Source organism: Chenopodium album, chromosome 13 (assembly GCF_948465745.1).
Source record: "Chenopodium album chromosome 13, dcCheAlbu1.1, whole genome shotgun sequence".
Taxonomy (NCBI): Eukaryota; Viridiplantae; Streptophyta; class Magnoliopsida; order Caryophyllales; family Amaranthaceae; genus Chenopodium; species Chenopodium album.
The window spans coordinates 33,580,203-33,607,182 of record NC_137846.1 but is presented as its reverse complement, the minus strand read 5'-3'; the positions used below and the strand labels follow the sequence as shown (position 1 = coordinate 33,607,182).

General features: G+C 43.1%; 2 protein-coding genes across 2 annotated transcripts; both read right to left on the bottom strand.

Moving 5' to 3' along the window:
• Positions 1 to 4,805: 4,805 nt before the first annotated feature.
• On the bottom strand, positions 4,806 to 18,357 carry LOC145575445 (uncharacterized). The gene is made up of 2 exons (XM_081633315.1): positions 18,015 to 18,357; positions 4,806 to 4,816 (listed from the first exon to the last, which is right to left on the bottom strand). The coding sequence occupies exons 1-2, from the start codon at positions 18,355 to 18,357 to the stop codon at positions 4,806 to 4,808; spliced, it is 354 nt and encodes a 117-aa protein (XP_081489441.1).
• A 2,847-nt stretch (positions 18,358 to 21,204) lies between these two features.
• Positions 21,205 to 22,992, bottom strand: LOC145575443 (uncharacterized). The gene is made up of 2 exons (XM_081633314.1): positions 22,840 to 22,992; positions 21,205 to 21,948 (listed from the first exon to the last, which is right to left on the bottom strand). The coding sequence occupies exons 1-2, from the start codon at positions 22,990 to 22,992 to the stop codon at positions 21,205 to 21,207; spliced, it is 897 nt and encodes a 298-aa protein (XP_081489440.1).
• Between the last annotated feature and the right edge of the window lie 3,988 nt (positions 22,993 to 26,980).

The window sequence follows — 26,980 nt, the reverse complement described above, 5'->3', positions numbered from 1 at the left end:
CGCGGCGGCCTGGGTTGCTCCTCGCTACTGTTGCAATTGTTGCGGATTGGAGCTGCTCTGTTGTGGGGATTGTTGCTGGCGGTTTTGGCGGCTGTGGTGGCTGTGAGTTGCGTGGGAGTTAGCTGGGAGTAGAGGTGGTACGCGCAAGGGGTTGTGGGCTGGTGTGTGTGCTGTTTCGATGGCTAGTGGTTGAAATGGTTGGCTGAGATTGGTTGTGGATGCGTGGGTGTAGCTGTATTTGCTGTTGCGGGCTGTTGGAGTTGTGAATGCGGAGAAGGAGTGTTGGTGGTGTTTGCGTGGGCAGCGTTGCTGCTGTGAGCACAGGGGGTTAATTGTAGGTGTAGCGGTTGTTGGTGGGTGACGGTGGTAATGTGAGTGGAGGTGGAGGTTGGCATGCGTGAGTGGAGTTGTGTTTGTGAGGTGAGGGAGCAGGGGAGGAGCAGGGGAATTGATGTTGGTTACTTTGTATGGTGTAGGTTTAGGTGATGGTGGAGTGTAGGAAAAGGTGGCAGCAACATGAGCAGCAAGGGGGAGCTTGCTTGGGTCAAATTTTGTGCCTCGAACCTTGAACTCGAATATGACTTTGAAACCCGGAACACCAAACACGAGAGTATTATCAAGAGATAAAATAAAATAAAATAAAGATAAAATAAAATAAAATAAAATACTAAAACTAAAAGAAATAATAAAATCAAAAGAAATTAAATAAAATAAAATAAAGAAAACAAACTTGAAAACTGAAAGAAAATAATAGAAAGGGAAAAGCGAGAAGAAAAATATTAACAAGAACCTAGATTAAAATCATTATAAAGTAAGAATTATAAATTATAAATTACAAAATAAACTAAAAACTATTAAAAACTACTAAAATACTCAAATTAAGAGACAAAAGACGAGAATAAGAAAATAATAGAAATAAAGGATTAAAACAAAGAAATTTATTGGAAAATAAACCGAAAATCGACTCTAAAAACACTCTTAAAAGTGACGTAAAAGTCACTCATTTTTTCGACCCGGTTAAAAAACCGAACAAATCTTGGAATAACATTAGGTGCTCGCACAATAGTATCTTCGACACCTTTCGATGCGTTTTTTTAGACGGCCTTTACTTTAGCAGTTTCTTCATCAATCTCTATCTTCAACATCTGAGCACCGACCTGAATGACTTCTATGATACGGTTATGCACAGAGCAAAAATCCTCATAATCACAGATAGCAGCATCAACTTTTTCTGGATTTCCCATCCCCCTATATGAATTACTCAACTTTTTGAACAATATACTAAAAAACAGACTTAATATTCAAGAATTCACTACTTAATACTAAGAAAAAAGTTTAAAATACACACCCAGCACTTGTACAAGTATTTTTGTTGTAAAGAGTCGCTAACTTGGAGGTAATCTTCCAAATACGCCCTTCACTTATCTTTGGTTAACTAAATCTATTAAGTAACCTTAAATCTTAAATTTTTTAACTTAAGTCTTAGTAATAACGGTACCAAATACTACAACAAATTCACACTAATTTTACAAGAATATTTTTCCTAACTCATTCCAATTCTTGAATCCTTTAGTCATATGAATAGCAAATTTACTGCTCAAACACGGGTGCTGTAGCTTAGAAACAGTAACTTGTTGAAAATCATCTTATGCCCTTTCTCCTTAATTTATTTTACGAATTTTCCACTTTCTCGAGACGTACTTCTGTTCTTTTCTTGCTTTCGCGCACGATCACTCTCTCTTTTACTGATGCGCCATTATTTCCTCTTTTACCCTTGCTCGTAGATTTATTTTACAATATGCCCACTTTCCCATGACGTACTTTTGTCCTGATGCGCCATTCTTTTTGAGAATTTTGGCTACAACATGACTGAAATTCTACTATTGCAAAACAATCAACTACGCTTCTAAGATTTCATTTTCCCAACAAAATTTCCAACCCAATTGTTTAGGCAAATCTTAGTAAGGCATCTAGGAATTTGCTTAGGGATTTAGGGGTAATAACAATCAAATCATAAATATGAAATATAATAACCAAGAGCAGTAATAGAGATACAATACTGAGTAAGGACAGAGCTCCTTGTTCAGTAAGGACACGATTCCTAGAGCATAAGTGAAATAATCAGTTTATATTAATGTATATGTGAACGTACATGAGTATTATGATGTCTCACTATACTATTTATACTTAGGACCCATTAGGGTTACAAAGATATCGAATATATTCAAAGCGTGGGAGATCTTCTTGATTTATTCTATTTCCCTGTTCAGCAAGTATATTTTTGGCAAGTATCTTCATGATTGATATTCTGATCTTGCTTGCCATACTTGTTCCAATCAGGTCGTCTTGCTTGATTTAATGTATCTTTTGATTATTGAGCAATGCCCTAGACATATTGGGTTGCTTGGTAATACGTGCCCAACAATTGCCCCTAATTTTTATGTTCAAGCCTTGAAGATGAAAATTACCTAAAGGAAGCCGTTGGAAAAATATTCGAATTTTGGAAATTATTTCAATTGTTAACAAAAATGAGGATCGTGGTGACAGTTTTAAGGCAAGCGCCTCGATAACTGTGAAGGGCGGTTTATTCTCCTTGCAGTATTTATTGGGTGCGCAGGCTTACATCAAATCATTTCACTTCTGTGTTCTTCTCTGTTTCTTTATTTCTTTTACTTCTCTTGTGTTTTGCGATGGGTGACGCTGTGAAAGTAGTGTTCGCTGGGGTTGATAAGGGTGTGAAGAAGCCGACTTTTACTGCGCAGAACGTTTTCCTTGCTAAGGATGTCTATCCTTCTCATATGACGAAGGAGGATGTTTAGAGAATCGCTGTTGTTGCGCGATTTCCTAATGGAGTGGTGGTGAAAATTCCATCTTCTAAGGAAAAGGCGGACTGGACTGCCCCTAGCTGGGTGTGTTTCTTCGAGTATCCCTTTGTAATTGGGCATACATTTCCTTTCTCTCCCCTTGTTCGTCAAATTATGTCTAGGGTTAGGGTTTCACCTTGTCAATTGTTGCCCCAGACTTGGAGGGTTTTGCGAATTCTTGACTTGTTGAGTGCGAGGTTGGGTATAGAATTAGATGTGAGGGATTTGTGCTATCCTTACACTATTAGGACTAGTGGCAAGGGTTGAGTTGGGCTTCGCTTGAAGGATGGTGTCGGTCCTTTGGTGACAGATCTGGAGAAGGCGTTTGATAAGAAGTGGTATCACAAGTTTTTCTTTGTGAGGATTGATTCGTTAGGTGATGACGGTGATTTTTTGATTGACAATGTTAAAGCTGAAGGTATTTTGTTTTCTTATTTTCTTTGCGCTGTTTTCCTTCTTTGTTGATTTGGGCTTATTTGCTTGATGGTTGCAATGAGTAAATTGAAGTAGCGCTCTCAATCTCCATCTCTGATCGATAAGTTGTACGAGCTGAGTGCGGACGAGAGATCTTTTATCAAGTTGACGCAGCCTAAAGTTGTTGTCCAGATTGAGTCTTTGGACGATTCTGAATCTGATCAAAAAGTTGCCCCTACTATGTCTCAAGGTATGTCTCTCTTCCTCGTGTTGGTTTTTGTTTCTGTTACGATGTTGTGCCCTATTGAGACTGTACTAATGTGCGTCTATTCTCGTATCTGTTGGACTTTTCTGGTACTTGTTGTTGAAATTGTATTGCTGTTTTGTTGTAACTGGCTGAATTTGCTTTTATTTGTCTTGCTTTTCGTAAATACTTCTAGGTCATTAAGGTCCCATGATCTGCTTAGCTCTTCTTCCATCTTGGGTCGCATCAGATCGCGGGCTTGTTCTAGGACTCCGGAGGATGTTTCGGCTAATGTGATTCCGTTGAGGAGTGCCTCTCCTCCACCTCCGCCTCGTACTAACCTTAAGAGGAAATTGGAGATACCTGCTGATGTTGATGCTGCCAATTTCTCCTATGAATCTCTGGTTCCTCATGTGGGCACTTTGCTTTTCCCGGCCTTTAAGGAGCGCCAGTCTTCGTAGACCTTTGCTGACCTTTCTCAAGAGGCTGCTGTGCAGTCCTTTCAGGTATAATATACTCCCAAAAAAAAAAATTAACAAAACGGGAATGACGGATTGTTTTATCCTTACTCCGTTGTGTGTTTGTGCAGAGTTTTCAGTTGTGCTAAGGCGTATTGAACAAGGTATCAGAGTTCACTCGGGTTTATGATGCCAGGAAGAAGGAACGTGATTCCCTTTCTGACAAGTATAAGGCTGCTACTGATGCTCTGAAGGCTGAACGGACTAAGCACAAGGAGTGCCTTGCTGAACGGTATGGGTTGAAGGGTACCTTGAAGGATGCTGTGAATGACTCTCTTGATGCGGCTAGCTACTACTTTGGGAAGGCACGCTTGGCGATGATGGAGGATTATCAGCAAGGGAAGCATGAAGCGTGGGACTATGCTGCTGAGAAGGCTGCTTTTGAGAAGACTTTTCTTGAGGGGACTACTGCTCCTGGCACATTGCTGTTGAGCTTGCTGATGAGGAAGTCAATTCTCCCATGAATGAGGATGCTAAGGATGACCCTGAAGATATGAAGTCCGTTGCTGAAGAGAGGGTCCCTGCTGACAACACTGGGGAGAATTAGTTTTAATGGTGCTGTGTCACCTATTTGTTCTGAACAATTTTTATTTTCTTTGAATTGTGTTTGCTTTTACTGCCTTAGTGCAGTTGGATATATTTTTTTTTTGTGCTGCCTTGCTGCAGCTGGATGCTTTTCCTGTTTTGTTGCTTTTTTGCAACTAAGTAATTTTAATATTTTGTTATGCTATGCGTATTTTGTGTTGGCTTGTATTTTTCTTTGTATTACAGTTGTACTACAGTTGTATTACAGTTATATTACAGTTGTATTGCAGTTATAGTATGGGTGTAATAATGCTTACATGTATTCGCTGTTGGCGTTTACTTGTTCTGCAGGGATAGATGCTTGCAGTAATGTATGCCTTTTGTGCTCCGTATGGTAGTGTAGCTGTTGTCCTTGCAAAACAGAATTGGGTGAGGGGTGGCTGTGGGTTTCCCCAACGGCCCTCCGATGCTTAAGTCAGTACTCGTAGTAAATATAAACTGAATTGACTAAGTTTAAGTGAAGAAGAGTACCTTTCGTGCTGCATCTGGCTGTTGGAGATTTTTTACTTTTTGTTTTTCTTCTTTTTTTTTGTTTTTTTTGTTTTTTTTTTTGTTTTTGTTTTTTTTTCGTAAAGACGAAAAGAAAGGTTGGGACAACTACTACATACCTTCATTCTTCAGAAATGATAGAGTTTTAAGTGTGCTGCGTTCCAGCTTCTTTGTACCTCTTTTCCTTCTGCACTCTTGAGTCTGTAGGCTCCGTTGCCTACTACCTTGATGATCTCGTAGGGTCCTTCCCAGTTGGGTGCTAGATTTCTAGCATTCACCTCTCTTGTGTTTTCATATACCTTCTTGAGGACCCAACCTGTTTTGGGTGTTTTTGTCCCTTGGGAGAGTTACAATTCGAAGACTGGTCCTGCTGACTCTGTACCTGCAAAAACAACGGAGACACCAGTTGGGTGGTGCTCCGCCTCCAACGCTCAAGTTAGTAACTTGAAGGAGAATAAAAAGTGCGGAAATTTAGGTGGGGATCTGCTTGGATTCCAAGCTCAGGTGTTCTCTGATGAGAGAGAGTAGGATGTAATAAATGATAGTAAATTTCTGAAAATTTGAATTGTCCCCCATTTTGGGGGAATATCTCCCTATTTATAGGGTCCTTGGGAAAGGTGCCCCTTCCTAGGTTATTTTAACCTAGGACTGATGGGCTGCGCCGCCAAATAGCGGATTTTTGGGGAATTGGGCCCTTGAAGGCCGCAACTCTAAGGGAATATCTGGAGAGGCCACGTGTCAGCTGGGGATTGGTCAAGGGGGACCTGCCAGCCTCTGACACGTGGCACCTCCTCATTGGTCCACTTGTCAAGGGTAAAATACCCCAAACATTTGCCCCTCACAGGTGGCACGTGGCAGGCCACGTGGCGCCTGTGACACGTGTCAGCCCATGAAGGGTGAACAATGAAAACGGCTTATTTTTTGACAGTGGTGACGGGGATTCGTGCCGTTTCACCCCATATAAATAGGGATTTACCCCCCCTCCTTCTCCTCTTCACTTTTCACAATCTTGACTTTCTAGAGAGAGAAAAAGAGTTTTCTAGAGAGAGGTGCTCTGATTCCGGTTGCGTTTAAGCAAGTTCAAGATTTCCGTGTGCTCTTTCGAAGTCACCCAGTCACCGGTTGCTTTGCCGTTTTCAGATTTTTTTCAGAACTCAAAGTAAGGTAACCATCCGTTTCCTTCTTTAAGTTTTCTTCTTTTTCCTTTTTCTTTAGCCTGTATACACTCATTTCCGGCTGTATACATTAACTTTTCAAAAAATAAAATGAAGTCTCCATTTGCACACACGGCACTGCCTAGGACGCTCAGCCGGTCACCAGGGACGGCTGAGTCTAGAACCGGGGGTGCCTTGTCTGGAGTTTCTGGAGTGCTTTGCTCATCTCCGGCTTCTTCCCTCTCTGTGTCTGTGCAGGACACAATGGCTAGAACTAAACAGACGGCTACAAAGCCCAGCAGGCGGCGCACTAGGGAAGTGCCCGCAAGTGAAGTAGTGAGGGAGGAGGACTATGAGGCGGCTGAGCAAAGTAATTCAGCTGAGGACACCCCGTCTACCTCCAGCAACCACGACTCAAGGGGAGGCGGTGAGGAAACCGCCTCCTCTTCAGACCGAAGTAACTCAGCTGAAGAAGCGGCTGAGGAGCAGGAAGGATCCGGGGCGGAGGGAGAGAACCTTGCTGAGGCTTATCGCCAAACAGCAAAGAAAGAAGCAAACCCGGATCCTACTTAAACCCGGATGAAGCCTGGGGACAGGGCCCTTCTTGAAAGTAGCTTTGAGGCTTTCAAACAACTACACCCCTTTGGGGAGGACTGGGACATCATGGTCCCTCCGGCTGATGCTGTTTTAGCCTGGGGGGATGACATTGACAATGCAGACAATTACTTTGTCTGCTATGAGGCGGTAATAGAAGCCGGCCTCCGCTTTCCCCTTCACAGAGGCATCCGGAAGATTCTGAAGGGATATGACTTGGGAGTGTGGCAATTAACGCCTAACTCTTGGGTCAATATCCTTAGCTATATCGCCGCCTACGAGCTCCAGAACATTGAGCCCAGCTTCACCGCCTTTGCCCATATGCACTACCTCAAGAGTGCCCCAGGCGGATATGGAGCGTGGTACACTATTTTCACGCTCCCGGAATATTTGATGACCTTGGACAAAGTGTCCAAGTGGGGAGGTTGGAAAGATAAATGGTACTTGGTCTCTTCCCCTCAAGTGAGGATAAACAAGATTCTCCGGCGCTATAACAAAGAGCCGGCTTTGGTGGGCCAGAAGTGTGTACGCCCAGCTCTTACTACCAAAGCCCGGGAGCAAATAATAGAGCCGGAGCTCTTCAAGACAACAACAGAGCCCTTGGGGGATGGGACTCACATAGTTGTTCCAAGAAACTGGATCCCCCACCCGGATTTCTTTGCGGATGAGAGATTCTTGTCCGCCTACGGGTTGAGCCCTATGTTTCCAAAGGGTAGATACACTCACCCACCCGGGGGTCTTCCGTCTGCAATTTAAATTTCATTGCTTTGAACTTTCTCTTGCTCTAACTCTTTTATGTTTTTCTGCAGAGGAAGCAAGGAAAATGGTCGATCCGGCTAAGACCCCTCAAAAATCTGCGGCTCAGCTCCGCAAAGAGAATATTTTGGCCAAGAAGGCCAACATTGAGGCGAAGGAGGCCAAAAAATGAGGGGTAAGATAATTCCAACTTCCCTTGAAATTTTCCAAGTTCTTTTGATTCCGGATGACTTATGGTTTCCTTGTGTTTTTACAGGCTTCAACAGGCATCCTCCCCCGTTCCATGACAAAGGTCTTAAAAAGACCTGGGGATGAAAACCTTCAAAAACCGGCTGCTAAAACCGGGAGGAAGGCAACCCCAACGGCCTCTGGCGTTAACGCCAAAGGTTTCCCTACAACCGGGGGAAAGGGCCCCGAAGCCATGGCAACTCTGAGTGAAAACTCAGAGAAATCAAGGAAAACGCCGGATGCTCATGAAGCATCGAAAGATGGCGAGCCATCCAGGGCTGCAGGTGGTGCTGCAGCCGCAGAGGAGGAGCCGGCGAGGGTCGACTCCAAAGGTAAGATTGAAATTCCTTGGCCGCTTGACTTTATGCGCGTCAAGACTATGACTGACCCTTCCGGGGGGTCTGTAAGTAGCCGGCAAAGAATGAATGCCAAATACGCTGCTAGCCTCTCACCAAGTCCTTCTTATGCTGCAGATGCTACTTCTGCCCCGGACCTGGCGGGGTTTGGCAAACGGATGGTGAGAACTCTCACCTAGTCGGAGAAGAACTCCATACCCAACCGCCACGAGGTCGACTTCGACCAGATTCTGGGGCAGCTGGCGGAGGTAAGTGAAACTTGCCCCTCATCTTTTTCATTTCTTTTCATTTCATTTTGTCTTTGGTTAGTGTTTAGATTCCCGGATGACCTTGCTCAGGTTATGGTCCGGGTGGATGGGCTCCGGTTGCTTTTCCGGAAGAAGCAAGAAGAGGTAACTGATGCCAAGAGAAGGGCTCAAGCCAATCTCAACTCTGCTGAATATGCCCATATAAATTTTGATGTTGAGATTAAAGCCCTCGAGTTGAAACAGGAGGAGCTGGTCAGGACTTTGACGGCTGCTAATGATGAAGCCAACAACAAGATCAGCGACTTGGAGCTAAAGCTGAAAACTGCCGGCTCCAACCTCAGGGCCTTGGAGGGGGCTGATCAGGAGAACACTGCCCTAAGGGCAGAAAAGTCCCGACTGACTGCTGAGCTTGCTACTCTGAAGGGCAAGCATGCTGAGGAGCTCGAAGCTGAGCAGGCCTGGCTCATCAAAGAGAATGAGCGGGACAACGAGATCCGCCTCCGATACGCTTGGGGGCTTCTCTATCCTGAAGTAGACTTTGAAGTCTACAAGCTGAGGTACAACTACGCCACTGAGGCGTACGATGCCAAGGTTCTCCAGGATCCTGCTCCGGCTCGCTTCAAGGAATGGGCCCTGGAAAACGGTGCTGAGGTTTCGGACACAGAGGAGCCGGACCTGGACGAGATTATAAAGGAAGTGAACAAGGACAGCCAGCCTGACACTAGTAGAAAAATTGAAAAATACAACGCTCATTGGCCACCGATTTTTCAAAACCCGTGGCAAAAATTAGTGGCGGGATGAGGCAAAGAGTTATTGCCACCGGTTCAACCAAACCCGTGGCAAAAATTTGAAAGGCCACCGGTTTTGAACCGGTGGCAATAACTAAGTATATTTAAAAAAAAAAACCCGGCCCTTTATATACCCCAAACCCTACCATTTCTTCTCCCAGCCGTTTCATCTCTTCTCTCTCCTCTCTCCATCCTCTCTCCTCTCTCCATCCACCTCTGATCTCCTCCTTCTCTTTCGACCTCAACTCCGATCCCCTCTCCCCTCTTCTCCTTCATCCTCTCCTCCTTCTCTTTCTCCCTCATCTCTTCCCTCTCCTCCTTCTCTTTCTCCTTCTCTCGATCTCTCTCTCTCCTTCTCTCCCTCTCGATCTCTCTCCCTCTCTGTTCCCTCTCGTCCTCTCTCCTCCGTTCTCCTCCTTCGCCACCGTCAACCCACGAAATCACCACCACGCCACAACCACACCAACAACACCAACATCAACAACACCGACAGATCTACATCATCAACACCACTTTTCTCCTTGATTTGTGCATGTTTATGGATCTACAGGTAAATGCCTTGATTTTTATGGATTTGATTGTTGTAATATTGTTCGAAATTGATTTTCGAAATTTCTGGGTTTAATTGATTTTCGAAATTTCTGGGTTTAATTGATTTTCGAAAGTTTTGGGGTTAATTGATTTGCCGGGTTTGATTGATTTGCGTTTAATTGTGATTGATTTTCGACAGTTTATAGGTACATGCATGATTTTTGGGTTTTTTTCGCAATTTTTTTTTTTAGTTTTAATAATTTATGATTTCGGTGTTTTTTAGGATATTTATCGGTTTTTTTTTGGATTTTTTCTTGGGTTTTAAAAAACTGATTAGTGTTCTTTTTTTTTTTTTTTTTTTTTTAATTCCGAGATTAGTGTTCTGTTTTTTTTTTCATCAGCTTAATTTAAACTGATTAGTGTTCTGTTTTTTTTTAATTCCGAGATTAGTGTTCTTTTTTTTTTTTATTATTCAATTTATATTTTTGTTTTAATTGATGCAGGTATATTGATTTGGATGTGAAAGTGAAGAATCAAGATTTTGATTTAGATGTTGTATGGGGTTTTTGTGATTTTGATGTTGTAATTTTTTATGATTTATATTGTAATTTTTTACTGATTTATTTGATGTAATAAATGTCATTTTTTTTTTGATTTGATTGTTCGGTTATATTTCAAGTAAAATATATATATATATATATATATATGTTCATTGCCACCGGTTAACCGGTGGCAATAGTTGTTAAAACAAAAAAGAAATATTGCGGGAACGACTATTGCCACCGGTTAACCGGTGGCAATACTCAATTTTGCCACCGGTTTTGAACCGGTGGCCTTTTCAACCGAGTATTGCCACCCCCCAACTGACCACCGGTTCAAAACCGGTGGCATAGGGGGGTTTTGAACCGGTGGCCAATTGATATTTTCGCCTAGTGTGAAGAGGCTGTGGTTCCGGATGATGTTCCTTCAACGACTCCAGCCCAGCCGGAACAGCCAGCAGCTTAGCTCCCCTACTTCTCTGCGGCAGTATGCCAACCTTTTGCTTTTCCGGCCTGCGTGCCGAGTAATTATGTAGCCTTTCCCAATATTCTCTGTACACCGGATGTTGATTCGGCTAACAATGATTCCTGGCCTTGGGCCAATTTATTTGATGAAGTATACCGACTCAGTCGGTTTTTCTTATACTTGCACAATTTTTCAATTTTTCAATTTTTTCACTTTTGCATATATACTCAATATATATACTTGTGAATTTGCCTTATCTTATGAAAAGCATGCGGCAGGTACAAATCCGGCTGTCCTTGCCCCTCGGCGGCTGTGTGGTTGGTTTAATCTGAAAAAGGATTGATTGCCTTGGAAACTTCTCATGCTTCAAAGAGTATGGGATGTTTGTAAGGCAATCAATCACAATAGTGATTGCCCCAAACCAAGTACACAGCCGGACAAATGACAGACATACAACCTCTGCCCCAGTCGATATCAAACCGCCTGGGTATTCTTTATAGCCATTACGCAAAAAAGGGTTTGCCCTAAAAGTGCGCAACTTGGAGAAAATTTTAACTAAGTAAAAACTTATGATGGTACTCCGGCTGATACTGGTAGGCAGCCGGAGCATGTACAACCAAATATTCCTTAGTAGAAATAACACAGTCAGATAGCTATGAGTTGGTTGTTTTGACCACTCAATCTTTGCCGCCTGCATGGGTATGTAGAACAAGCAAGGTGGCTGTTCTCTGCGACGATTGCACCCGGAGGGGTGTCGCCGGACGCCTATATCCATATTGGGATAGACGAATTTGTGAAAATGGACAACCATCTGGCCCTTGGCCTCAGGTCTTGTTGTAGACCGGCTGATAGCCACTAAACGGTTTTGTGCTTAGCTTAAGAATCCGGCTGTTAGCCTCTTGTCTTTATGGACTTTTGATTTCATATACTAAGTATCAAACTTAGTTATCTGGCCATTGGCCTCAGGCTATTCATTTGTTACTGAACCTTTCATCATTAGTATGGGTAAACCTAGACGGATAAAAAGACAATAAATGGAACAAAAAGCATCTCTCATTAATACTTGTTACAAAAAACTTTACATTACTCAAAAGTAGTACTTTTTTAAGTTGTCTACATTCCAAGTTCTAGGCAGGCGTCTACCGTCTGGGGTTTCCAGGCGGTATGTGCCGTCCCTAACTTCTTCATAGATCCGGTAGGGGCCTTCCCAATTAGGAGTTAGCTTTCCAAGCTCATTGGCCCTACCGGTTGCCTCCATTTTCCGTAACACAAAATCGTCCACTTTCAAAGGACGTTTGTGCACTCTTTTGTTGTAGGCTCGCGTCATTCTCAGACGGTATATCTCATGTCGTAGGGCAGCATTGCCCCTGCGTTCCGGGAGGGAGTCCAATGTCAGCCGCATGGCCTCCCAATTTGCCTCTTCATCATAGAGCATCACTCTGAGCGTAGGCTCATAGTGTTCAATGGGTAAAACGGCTTCAGCCCCGTATACCATGAGAAACGGGGTTTCTCCGGTTGATCCCTTGGCAGTTGTCCGGATGGCCCAAAGAACATGAATTAACTCTTCAGCCCAAAGACCACCGGCTATTTCAATTTTCTTTTTTATGCCGTCTGAGATGAGTTTGTTGAATGCCTCAACCTGACCATTTGCTTGAGGACGGCCGACTGAGGCAAAGTAACTTGTGATACCCTGATCTCCTAACCAAATCTTGAGCTGAGGCGTCTCAAACTGAGGGCCGTTGTCAAATACCATAGACATAGGTACCCCAAACCGGGTGATAATATTCTTCCATATGAAAGAGATGACATCCTTTGTCTTGATATTCTTGACTGCCTCTGCCTCCACCCATTTGGTGAAGTAATCCACAGCCACCAAGATATAGCGCTTCCCGCCTGGAGCAGGCGTATAAGGACCCAATATGTCCATGCCCCACTTAGCAAACGGGACTGGGCTGTGGATTGCCGTCAGAGCAGTAGCCGGGCGATGTATTAGCTTGCCAAACCTCTGGCATTTATCACATTTCTTCACAAATTCCTTGGCGTCTGCCTCAAGAGTAGGCCAAAAATAATGCCGCCTGGCTCTGACGGCTAGGGACTTGCCGCCTATGTGGGAGGCGCAAAATCCCGCATGCAGCTCTTCGAGTACCTCCTTCCCCTTTTCTGGGGTAACACATTTCAACAAGGGCTTGAGAAATCCAGCCTTGAAGAGTTCTCCGTTCCTCAACTCGAAGTTTGCTGCTCTCTTTTTCATGACGGCTGCTTCCTGAGGTGAATCAGGGAGCGTGCCGTCTGCGAGATACGCCCGGATGCCATCCATCCAAGTAGAACTTTGATCCAGAATTCCAATGGGCTCTTCATAAATACTTCTTTTTTCAAGAACTTCCCAAAAGACTGACCGAGGCGTATCATGGCAGGCGGATGATGCCAGTTTTGACAGTGCATCCGCCGGGTGGTTATCTGACCGGGGCACTTGATTCAGTCTGAATTCCTGAAGGGTCCCGGCCTCATCTTTGACAGCCTGAAGATATTTGATCATTGCCGGATGGGTCGCTTCATAAGTGCCCTCATACTGGCTAACAACCAACTTAGAATCAGAATGGGCGTCAATCTTTGTTGCCCCTGCTGCTTTACACATACGGATTCCGGCTAGCAGGGCTTCATACTCCGCCTCGTTATTCGAGGCCTGAAACTTGAACCGTAGTGCATACTCATATCTGTCTCCTTCTGGAGATTCACAAACAATGCCTGCACCACAGCCGTTCTTTGTAGAGCTCCCATCTACATACACCTTCCAAACCTGATCAACATTATCCGGGAAGACCGGACGGGTCATTTCAACAATGAAGTCGGCAAACGCCTGACCTTTCGCTGCTTTCCTTGGTTCGTAAGAGATTTCAAGACTTTGCATTTCAATAGCCCATTTCAGCATTCTGCCGGATGACTCCAGAGTGGACATTGGCCGCTTGAGGGGCTGGCCTCTTGAGGGACTAACAAGCCTTGGCAAAGAGTGCAAGTGCTCTTTCAATTTTTGTAATGCCGCCTCAGCATCATCCCCCCATTCAAATCTAGTCTTCTTCCTGATTGCTTGGAAGAAATAAAGGCATTTGTCACCTGACCGGCTGAGGAACCTCCCCAAGGCGGTCAGGCAGCCGGTGAGTCTCTGAACTTCCTTGACAGTGCGGGGTGACTTCATGTCAATTACCGCCTGTATCTTCTCAGGGTTAGCCTCTATCCCCCTTTAATCAATCAGGAATCCGAGAAACTTCCCAGACTCAACACCAAAGACGCATTTCTTAGGATTTAACATAACCTTATGCCGCCTGAGTGTGGTGAAGGTTTCTCGGAGATCAGCAAGGTGATCCGCCTGCTGCTTGGATTTGACTATCATGTCATCAATATACGCCTCTACATTCCTCCCAATTTGATTAATGAAGACTGTATTAATCATCCGTTGGAACGTAGCCGGCGCATTCTTCAAGCCAAACGGCATCACAGTATAACAGAATAACCCCTGATCAGTGACGAAGGCTGTCTTTTCTTGATCTTTTTTTCACAGAGGTGTCTGATGGAAGCCGGAATAGGCATCCATAAAACTCATAAAGGCATGGCCGGCTGTTGAATCAACCAGGCTGTCGATTTTAGGAAGTGGATAACTATCCTTTGGGCATGCCTTGTTGAGATCTGTGTAATCTACACACATCCGCCAAGTACCATTCGGCTTCTTTACAAGTACAACGTTTGCCACCCAGTCGGGGAAATTACAAGGCCGAATGAACCGGGCATCTAGCAGCTTCTTTACTTCGGCAGCTGCCGCCTGACTTCTTTCCTCACCGTGGTTTCTCTTCTTTTGCCGGATGGGCTTCATTTTTGGATCCACGGCGAGCTTGTGGACAGCGAGATCCGGGCTGATGCCTGGCATCTCTTCTACTTCAAAGGCAAACACATCTTTGAATTCTTTCAGCAGAAGGTGCAAGTCTGCACCCAGAACAGCATTAGCAACCGTCCCAACCTTAACAGCTCGCTCTGGACGGCTGTCGTCCAAAACAAGATCAATACTTTCACCAGCCGGTTGGGGACGGAGCTCCTCTGACCGTTCACCGGTCAGTGATTGCTATTTCTTTTCTTTCTTCACCACCACCAGCTCTGCAGCTTTTCTCTTTTTTCCGGCTGTTGGGGACGGAGCATCCTTGACGTTGTCAAGGTCTATTGGTTCCTTCCCTTGGCCGTCTGCGGCCACAGTATCTTTGACGGCTGAGAGGTAACACTCCCTGGCCGTCTTCTGATCCCCGTTCAGGGAACCAACAGAACCATCATCCCTCTCATACTTGATAAGCATGAGAGCAGGGATGATTACAGCCTTGGCTTCGTTGAGGGTTGGCCTCCCAAGAATAATGTTGTAGGCAGTCAACTCCTCAACGACCAAGAATCTGACGACAATATGTCGTCCCTGGCCCTTCTCACCCAGCCAGATGGGTAGGTCAATTCTTCCGGCTGGATAGACCATCCCACCCCTAAAACCAACTAAAGGGTGGGTGACCAGATGCATGCTGTTGGAGTTGTATTTCAGCTTCTGCAAGCACCGGTGGCTGATGATGTCTGACGAGCTGCCGGTGTCAATAAGGATGCGCCCAACTAGCTGGTTGGCGACCTTGCATTCAATAACAACCGGGTCGTCATGCGGGCGGCGGACGCTGACCCTGTCCTTCTCAGTAATGAGGACATCCGGAAAAGTGGAGCTGGCAGACGCCTGCTCCTCATCATCCTTATCCATCTTTCGAAGATGGCTTTTGGTGCCCCGGATGGTAGGGCCACCACAAGAAAATCCGCCTGCTATGGTGAAGACCGGATCCCTGTCGGTTTCCGAACTACTAGCAGGCTGGTGGGTAGCCTTAGAGGACTGACCCTTGTTCTTCTTCTTTGTCCCGGCTGGGGACTTGGAAATATATGACTTCAGATGCCCTTTGTCAGCCAGACGGTCCAACGTCCGCTGTAAACTGAAGCAATCGTTGGTGTCATGGCCAACCTCTTCATGGAATTGGCAATATTTATTTTTGTTCCGTGACTGGACGGAACTCTTCAGTGGATTCGGCTTCTCAATGGACAGCCGGTCCTTCACCTCCATGAGGATGGAGTTACAATCTTTGTTAAACTCGTACCGGGGAACGTACGGTTTAAACTCCAGACTTCTTTTCTTTTCTTGCTCTCTTCTTTTTTTTTCGCCGGCTGAGCAGACCGGCTCTCTTTTTGCTTGTCAGACTTCTTGGAGTCTGACAGGCTACCAGGCGTACAGAGGTCGGTTGCTTGTATATAGCTTTCCGCCTCCCTCAGGGCCACCTGTAGCGTAAATGCCCCTTTTCTGACAAGGTCGAACTTAAAAGTCGACCCGTCTCTCAGACCTTTGAAAAAGTCTGTGAATGCTACCTCGTCAGACAGCCCCTGGATCTGAATTCTGACCAGGTTGAACCGTCTGACATATGAGCATAGCCCTTCTCTCTCTCCCTGCTTAATGGTGCTCAAGTCTAAACTTGTTTTCTTAGCAGGGATGTTCATTGAGAAGTTGGTGGCAAACAAGAAGGCTAGCTTCTTGAAGCAGTCAACAGATCCGGCTGGCAAGTTGTCAAACCATTGCTGGGCAATGCCCTTCAATGTAGCCGGAAAACAACGGCACCAGGTGGCATCGTCCCAACCTTGTAAACACATTAGGTTGGTGTATGCCATCAGGTGATCTTCAGGGTTAGTGGTGCCGTCATAAGCACCAACCAAAATGTTTTTAACCTTGGCCGGCTGAGCCGCCTCGGTTATATTGGCTGCAAAGGCAGACAGCTGTTCGCCTAGCCTCAGCAGCCGGAGCTGCCAGTCTAGTGGCTGGACATTAGTATATGCCGCCTGACCTCCGAATGGAGGTGGTTGCATGAATTGGAGGCCATATTGCCCATACTGCGCCTGGGGTGCGTATGGCATAGACCCTATCATCAGCTGAGGTTCGGTGTTGACGGATTTACCGCCTGTCCGACTCTCATGCAAGGACTCAGAGTTCCTTGCAGAAGCTTCCTTGAAGCTGTCTGGAAAGCTTGAGGTAGAAGCTGACTCAGACTGCTGCTGCCTCCTTCGATTGATGACTTCTCTAGCATCGAAGGTGGACGTTTTTCTAGCCTCCGGCTGGGGTCGCCGGGGCATCAGAATCTTAGACCAATCAAGTGTTGCGGCTGCCTTCTCCTTTGGATGGGGAGTTGGCTGCCTGTCCTTGACCGGCTTCTTCTTCTTCCCATCATTGGGAGTCTTTTTAGCCGGCTGACTCTTGGAAGAGCCTGCCTTGTTGTTGATCATCTTCTTGATTTCACCCTTGAAGTAGTTCATGAATTTCATGAGCTCGTTCCGGGTGACTGGAGCTTCTCCTCTGGTCTTCCGGGTTTCCCCGTCTGACCTCCCAGGGGGCCGGCTTGGGCCCGCCTGATCCAGATTTCGTTCCAGCTGGTCTCTGGAACGGATGGATTTAGAGATGAGAGAACCATCTTTAGTCATATAGGTCTCCACATCATTGTCTTCTTCTTCTTTCTCCTCCTCTGTGAATACCTCTGGCTGAGGCTGAGGTGGAGGCTGAGGGATTTCAAACCCTACCGGTTGTAGGTCTTCCGGGTTACCCGTCTGAGTACCCGGATGCAGAGAGGTAGAATTGAGAATTGGTACAGAATTTTGAACCATCTTGAGGTACTCTCCCCACAGACGGCGCCAAATGTTTTGGGTGTTTTTGTCCCTTGGGAGAGTTACAACTCGAAGACTAGTCCTGCTGACTCTGTACCTGCAAAAACAACGGAGACACCGGTTCGGTGGTGCTCCGCCTCCAACGCTCAAGTTAGTAACTTGAAGGAGAATAAAAAGTGCGGAAATTTAGGTGGAGATCTGCTTGGATTCCAAGCTCAGGTGTTCTCTGATGAGAGAGAGTAGGATGTAATAAATGATAGTAAATTTCTGAAAATTTGAATTATCCCCCATTTTGGGGGAATATCTCCCTATTTATAGGGTCCTTGGGAAAGGTGCCCCTTCCTAGGTTATTTTAACCTAGGACTGATGGGCTGCGCCGCCAAATAGCGGATTTTTGGGGAATTGGGCCCCTGAAGGCCACAACTCTAAGGGAATATCTGGAGAGGCCACGTGTCAGCTGGGGATTGGTCAAGGGTGACCTGCCAGCCTCTGACACGTGGCACCTCCTCATTGGTCCACTTGTCAAGGGTAAAAATACCCCAAACACAACCTCCTATCTTGAAAACTCTTGCTCTAACGCTCTTGTTGAAAGACCTTGCTACTTCTTGCTGGTAGGCTGCCATTCTCATTTTTGCATCCTCTCTGAGTTCTTCTACAGTGTCCAAGTTATGTATCAGCTCGGCGTGGTTTCTTTCTTCTGTCATTAACCCATACCTTGCAGTGGGGACTTTCACTTCTGTTGGAATGACAGCTTCACACCCGTACACTAGTGAGAAAGGTGTATGTCCTGTAGCGCCCTTTAGGGTTGTTCTGTCTGCCCATAGTATACTGGGTAGCTCATCTGCCCATTTCCCTTTTGCGCCTTCCAGTCTCTTCTTCATGTTGCTGATTAGGACTTTGTCGCTTGACTCTGCTTATCCATTTGCTTGTGGGCATCGTGGCGTATATGTGATAAGGGAGATGTTCCATTCCTTGCAGAATTTTGTTGTCTTGTTGCTGATGAACTGGGATCCGTTGTCAGTAATGATTTCTGCTGGTACTCCAAATCTGCTTAGGATGTTCCTTTTGATAAATGAGATCACATGTTTATCTTTGATGTCCTTGTATGCTTCTGCTTCTATCCATTTCGAAGAGTAATCCGTCATTGCGAGGAAGTATACTCTTTGCCCTGATGATGGAGGCAGCTTCACTATATCCATTCCCCATTTCATGAACGGCCAAGGCGTCAGTGTTGGGTGCAACTCTTCAGATGGCTTATGTGCGTGTTTTTGACATGCCAAACATTTCTTGGAGAACTCTGTAGCGTCTTTCCTCATGCTGGGCCAGTAGTATCCTATTCTGAGTGCCCTGTTGGCTAGGTTCTTTCCTCCTGAGTGATTTCCGCATTCGCCGCTGTGTAGGGACTGTAGAACTTGCTGTGCTTCTCCTTTTTCTAAACATCGTAAGAAGGGACCTGCTGCTGACTTTTTGAAGAGCACGTTGCTGATTAGGCAATACTTAGAAACTTTTAGAGCAAGTGCTGGAGCTGTGACCTTCCCTGTTGGAATTACTTTGTCTGTGAGATAATCCTTGAGAGGCTTCGTCCAACTACTATCTTCCTCCCCTGTAGGGTCTGTTTGTATTTCGTAGACGTTCATAGTCGACTCTTTCTCTATGGCTGGTGAGAGTACGTGTACTAGTGGGATAGCTCCGAACTCATCAGGGTTAATGTTTGATCCCAAGTTTTCCAGGGCGTCTGCTTCAGTGTTCAAGTTTCTGGGTACTTGGTCTATCTTGAATACCTTAAATTCATTAATGAGTTTCTTTGTTACCTCAGGTAAGCTATCATCTTGGCGTCTTTTGTTGTGTACTCCCCGTTGACTTGATTCACGATGAGCAGAGAGTCTAATATTACTTCTAGGTGTTGTATCTTCATGTCTCTTGTCACTGTCAGTCCTGTGATTAATGATTCATATTCGGCTTCATTATTGGTAGCTTTAAAGTTACACCTTACTGCCTGTGCTATTTTATCTCCTTAGGGTGATGTAAGCACTATTCCCAGACCCACACCTCGTATGTTTGCCGCACCATCTGTATGGAGTGTCCATTTCTGTGTAGCCTTTGGTTCCTGTAGGGCCAATACTTCCTTTTGTGCTTCCTCTTCAAGAGCTGGGCTGAAGTCTGCTAGAGCTTGTGACTTAATTGCGGTTCTGGGTTCGTACTGTATATCGTACCTGCTGAGATGTAGAGCCCACTTCTCCATTCTCCCTGACATTTCTGGCTTCCTCATGATGGCTTTGAAGGGATAGTTGGTTCGTACACATATAGCGTGGCTTTCAAAGTATTGGCGTAATTTTATTAAAGCGGTGACTAAAGCTAGGATGATTTTCTCTAAGGAGGCTTACCTTGTTTCCGTGCTGAGTAAGGTTTTACTTACATAGTAGATAGGAAATTGCTCCTTGTCTTCTTCCCTGGTGAGGACTGCGCTGATCGTGCTTTCCGATACTGCGAGGTACAACTGAAGCGGTTCTCCCTCTTTGGGTTTGGAGAGTGTCAGGGGGTTTGCTAAATAGTCCTTCAGCTTCTGAAATGCCTCTTCGTGCTCCTGTTCCCATTTGAACTCTTTGTTCTTCTTTAGTACTTCATAGAAAGCTCTGTTCTTGTCTGATGATTTGGAGATGAACCTATTCAATGCTGATATTCTCCTTGTTAGGCTCTGCACGTCTTTCTTTGATTTCGGTGGCTCTAGATTCAGGATGACCTTGACTTGGTCCGGGCTAGCTTCTATTCCTCTTTGTGTCACCATGTAACCTAAGAACTTCCTTGATTGTACTCCGAATGTACATTTTGTAGGATTTAACTTCATTCTGTACTGCTTCAGGATGGCAAAGGCTTCTTTGAGGTCCTTGACGTGATCAGCTGCCTTTTTGGACTTGACTACCATATCGTCTATATATACTTCCATTGTATTCCCAATTTTTTCTGCAAATATTCTGTTTACCAACCTCTGGTATGTTGCTCTTGCATTCTTCAATCCAAAAGGCATTACCCTGTAACAATAGATTCCTTGGCTAGTAATGAGAGCAGTCTTTTCTTGGTCTTCTTTGTGCATGAGGATCTGGTTGTACCCACTGTATGCGTCCATAAAGGAGAGTTGTTCATGTCCTGCTGTTGCATCTACCATGGCATCAATGTGAGGCAATAGGAAAGGGTCTTTTGGACAGGCCTTGTGAAGTCGATGCATATTCTCCATTTTCCGTTCTTCTTTTTGACAACTACTACATTTGCGAGCCATTCTGGGTACTTTACTTCTCTGATCTTTCCTGTCTTCAACAAATTTTGAATTTCCTCATTGATGATCTTGTTCATTTCTGGTGCGAACTTTCTTCTTTATGTTTCACTGGTGTATGCATAGGATCTACGTTCAATTTGTGAGTGATCACATCTGGAGGGATTCCCTTCATGTCTTCGTGAGTCCAAGCGAACGTGTCTTTTTCAGTTTCCAAGAATTCTGAGATTTGCTGTCGAAGATCTATACTCAATTCTGATCCTATCCTGACTTTCTGATCTGGATGGTCGGGGTTCAGCTTGACCTCTATTGCTTCTTGCTCTTCCGCTATACTGAGTTTTTCTTTGCCCAGCTGACCCTCTGATTGCTATGCTGAATTCTTCTCTACGGATGTTGCTTTCAGGGCGATCTTGTAACATTCTTTGGCCTCTTTAGGATCCCCTTTAATTTCTTGAATGCCCTACCTTGTAGGGAACTTGATGACTTGATGATAAGTAGATGGGATAGCTTTCATTTCGTGTATCCATGGTCTGCCCAGAATCATATTATACGATGATAATGTATCAATCACCAGGAACTTGACTTGCAAATTAATCCCCTTTGCATAAGTTGTCGATGTAATCTCTCCGCTTGTTTTCTTGGTTTCTCCGCTGAAACCTACTAGCATTGTTGACTTGTTGATGATGCTCTTCTCATCAATGTTCATATGTTTCAAGGTATCGAGCATAATGATGTTCGCGGAGCTTCCGTTGCCAACAAGGATTCTCTTGATCATGCAATTTCCAACTGGGAGTGAAATCACTAGGCCATCATGATGGCCTTCTACTGCATCACTTTCCTCGAACATGATTGGGATGTCCATTTTTGACCTTGCTTTTCTATCGGGCTGATCCATATGGCTTTCTTTCGCATGCCGCTTTGCTGCTGAATATGTTAGGCCACACACTTCTGACCCTCCTGATATGAAGCAGATGGTCTTGACGATTGGAGGAGGAGGTGGGGGGCCACCTTTCTTGGATTCATTCTCTCTTCCTGAAGCTTTAGTCCTATCTGACAAGAGTTCTTTAAGGTAGCCTTTCTTCAATAGGTAAGCAACTTCCTTCCTGAGCGCGACACATTCAGTTGTATGGCCAATATCTGATTGGAAATCACACCATCTTGATGGATCTTTCTTTTCTCCTGGTCTGTCACTCTTTCTGGGCCACTACACGGTATCTCCCAGTTTGTTCAAGGTTCGGATTACACCTGTAGGGTTAACATTGAAACAATATTCATGCAATTTAGGTGGGAGTTCAGGATCTTCCCTCTAATCTGAGAATTCTCCCTCGACAGCATTGATTGACCCTTCATCAAAACGGGAACGCTGGTACGACTTGAAGCGATGATCCCTTCTGGGGAAGTTATTGCTCCTTCTTGGCTGGCGATCTGGTTCTGGAGTCTTTCTTGCATACACATCTTCTTCAAATCTGACTTGTGCCATAGCTTTGGCTTGTACGTCTTCAAAGGTTGTGCAGGGATATTTCGTTAATTCCTTATAGAGTTCGCTATGATCTAGCAATCCCCTTCTGAAGGCTTCGATTGTTGTGGGGGCATCACACTTGTGTATCCCGATCTTCTCCCTGTTGAACCTGTTAAGATAATCCCTCAAGGACTCTCCATGTCTTTGCACGACACGGTATAGATCTGAGGATTGCTTCTCAATTTTCCTGCTACTGGCGAACTAAATCTTGAAGAGATTCACCATCCCTGCCAAAGGTCGAATTGTCCCATCATCTAAATTAAGGAACCAAGTTAGGGCTGGACCTGATAATGTGGCTCAAAAGCCTTTGCACATGATGGCTTCTCTGATATCTCTGGGGATTGAACTAGTCATCATCTTCTGCTTGTAGAGGGACCCGTGCTCATCAGGGTCTGTTGTTCCATCGTACATGGCCATATTGGGTGTGCTAAACCTCTTTGGCACTTCCACCATGGCGATCTCTTCTGAGAAGGGTAACTCTATGTAGCCGTCTGCCGCCCCTTCCTCCACAGGCTTTGGCACTCAAGGGATCTTTGCAATCTTGGCTTCAAACGCCTTGAGGTATTCTTTGACTACCTTTTCTGTCCTTCCTTCCTCAGTTCCTTCCTGCTTGCTTTTCTTAAAGGTTCCTGCATCAATGAAATCTAAATCCAGGGTGTCTTCCCTGTTGTTAAAACCTTTTTCCCCGTTATTAGGGGTATGGAAAGTTCCAGACATATCAAGCTGCATGGCTATGCTTTTAGTGCTTTTTCGGGTGTTAACAGTCTTGGATGCAACTGACTGTATTTGGCTACGGAGGGCTTCATTTTGTCTGGCTAGGCTGGTAAGCTTGGCTTCAGTTTGGACTTTCTGGGCTAACAATGTTTCGATTTGGCTTTTTTATTGGTCTAGAGTTTGACGGAATGCGTTCATTCCTTCATTGATTTCGGCTATGGTGAAGGGTATTGGTTGTCCAGTCATGGTGATTGTCTTAGTTTTTGATGGGTTTGGTAGGTTAATTGATTATCAGCCCCACGGTGGGTGCCAAATTGTTTAGGCAAATCTTTGTAAGGCATCTACGAATTTGCTTAGGGATTTAGAGGTAATAACAATCAAACCATAAATATGAAATATAATAACCAAGAGCAATAATAAAATAGTAAATAAGCAATTAAACTTAAAAGAGAACGAGTTTAGAGATACAATACTGAGTAATGACAGAGCTCCTTGTTCAGCAAGGACACGATTTCGAGAGCATAAGTGAAATAATCAGTTTCTATTAATGTATATGTGAACGTACATGAGTATTATGATGTCTCACTATGCTATTTATACTTAGGACCCATTAGGGTTACAAAGATATCGAATATATTCAAAGTGTGGGAGATCTTCTTGATTTATTCTATTTTCCTGTTCAGCAAGTATATTCTTGGCAAGTATCTTCATGATTGATATTCTGATCTTGCTTGCCATACTTGTTCCAATCAGGCCGTCTTGCTTGATTTAATGTATCTTTTGATTATTGAGCAATGCCCTAGACATATTGGGTTGCTTGGTAATACGGGCCCAACACCAATTTACTGTAAACTCTTTAAAACTATATGACTTCTAACAATATTGTTCATTTGCATACACTTACTTCTGAAATATATGCTCAAAAAATAATGCATACAAATTAGATGTAGTGATCATTTTCCATCCAAAAAACAAAATTAATCACTTTCGCTGATTCACCACTACTTTTACAAGACTCATTTTTTACATTCTAATTTCTTATAGCCAACATTTTCAGGAAACAAATTAACTACTACATTCCAATTTCTTCAACCCGGTTTGAGGTTTACATAAAAATGCAAAACAATCCTCTAATTATCAAGCACAAGAATCTCCTACGGGTTTTAAGAACACGTATTTGTAAAATTAATTAAAATTGCATAAAATATAATTTGTTCCAAAGAATTTTAAAATCAATTTTTGCCCCACTCATTTTTAAAAAATAGGTAAGGTTTTAAAATCAATTTTTGCCACGTATTTATGGCTTAACAACACCTAACATTGAAACATGTGGACAATCACTAATAGTCAAGTTTCTAAAAACCATTTATTGGTAGAATAATATTGCAAAATTCAGAGCATGATTGCTGAAACAATATGATTCGCTTATGAAGGAAACTTAGCTAGCCTACAATAAGACTTGTATAATACCCCAAAATTTTTAAATTACTTTATTACTCTCGAATATCTTAGAATTCCAACAATAATACTTCCATGCAAACACATTGCTCTTAGACTTTAACTATGTGAAATATTACTAATCACAATGAATAACCTTTTTACTTAAATTTACAAATCGCAAAATTGATAAGGGCGGGTGCACTCACAACTAATAAACATAAATAAAAATAAGTAAAAATACATTGAAAAGATAAATTTACATTAGGTATTGTAGACACCTAATAATGTCTCCCCAAAACCAAACCCGATGATGAAAAACCTTTCACCGCCATGATTGGTTGGGTTGAGTATTTAATCTTGGAGTGCTTAAATCCATATTCAATCCCAATACATTTCATAAAACAAACCAATTCCTAGCCCATTTCCCCAAACCATAACTTATTTTCCTCTTTTCGTGCCTTTAAACCCAATATAATTCATTTCGTGTCCCTTAAAATCATTCATTTCGTGTCCTTTTTATAAAAATATTTAGAACAGTTTATTTTGGTCCATATTATGGGTCCAATGATTGAATATTTGGATGGGGATTGAAAATATCTTTCCAACGATATATTATAAGCCCAAATCCGAGTTATAACGAATAAGTTATGGCCAAAATACTAAACTGAGCCCAAACCGAACCTAAGCCCACCATACCTACGATTCAATGATCGTGTGGAGGGTCCAAAGGATTTAATACCATTCCTAAAAAAATTAGGATTAATTAGAAGCTTTTATAATTTTCCAAAAGATCTTATTATCCTTTATGAAAAGATAATATTAAAGAGTTTGGAATTGAATTAAACTCCTCTTTTTGAAAGTCCTAATTTTATTCGAATCTAAAGACGTTCAAAGATAGTCAGATATGATTTTCGTGCCTCATAGTTTTTATCCTAATATTATAAGGTTGGATAGCCCTTGAAATTATCTTTTCAATGATATATTGTAATATTAATTCCGATCTATAACGAAGAAGATATAATAGAAATACGAAACTCTATCTAAAACTGACACTGTCCCACTATTTTGGCCATATCTTTTATTCTACAAAATATTTTAATCTGATTCTAATTGGGTTAGAAATTAGACTTCAAGAGCTTTCTAGCGACATATTATTTATCTTATTCCAATTTCTAGATCAAAAGATATGATATAAACAAAAACCGCAAAAACTACTGCCTATCGAAAGAGTTTTATTCCGATTCGAATTCGAATATTTTCTTGATTCTTTGACCCTTCTTTTTCTTTACAAATAGAGGTCATATCTCTCCATTTTCGATCATCAACAAGCTTGATCACCAAATCATGCTCTTACTCTCTTATGCTCCAAAAATCATTCTCTTTCTCTCTTATACATGAAATCATTCTCTCTTTCCCTCTTTAGCATATATACTAGCCTCCATATTTTTCCGCAATACTTCCTCTAAGCACTCCAAAGAGTCCATACAATACCCAAAATTCTATACTTAAACCAAGGCGTGAAAGGAAGAATTAACAGAGGGTTTGGATTAAATCAACTCTACTTTTATTTAATTTAATTGTTTCAATTTAATTTATTATTTATTGCAGTTACTAACAATTTATTCATGATGTAGCAATTCAAGAAAACGCGGAAAGTGAGTAATTAATTCACTTAATTGCTCTTATTTTTATTCTTATTACTAGTATCATGATTAGGTTTATTTATATTTGATTTGACTAACAATTTATTGTTGAATTGCTTCCAACATTAATGTTGGTTTTATTATATTTTATTGATCACCATATTGCATGTTTAAAGGGAATATGTAATTGAAAATCACGCCTAATAAGATAATTTGGACGACTGGTTTAGGTTCCTTTTTAATCTTGTTATTTAATTAAAGTGATCACAATATTTTAGAATTATATGTTGCATTAATATTCAACCAATTTAGCCTAATAATAGTTTGGAACAAATTGAATCTTTGTTTGCATGCCTTTGAGATCGCATGAATATTTTTCACTATAAGAATCAAGTAGAGGCCAATACGGGCGAATGTGACTCCATGACTCATTTCCTACCATCATCCCCGATCCTCCTTTCGTGGTTCCGAACCATATGGAGTTAGTAATCTCATGGATTATGAATGAGGTGTAACCTTCGCGGGTCAATCGCTGTTGCCTTTCGTTGTCCCTTTATCATGGTTGTTTTTTATGATCCGTGAACGTTTACAAGATCCTTAAAAACTTGTTGGCGGCTCCCTACTTTCTTTGTCCCTAATCGTATATGTCAATTCCCAATTCCTAAGAGTGCCAAGCATATTCACACATGCTTAACATCGGCGCACTTCGAACGACGCCTACAGGTATGCAAAAAAGTAGAAAGATAAAATAAAGTAATAAAATTACATGGAAAAACTAAATTTACATGGAAAGTTAAATTTGCACAAATATTGTTGTAAATTGGAGGAAAATTTGGTAAAAAAATTAATATTAATGGTTAATAGAAAATGCAAATGGGGTGAATATTTTGGGACTAAAATTTAGCCAAAAGGGACTATCA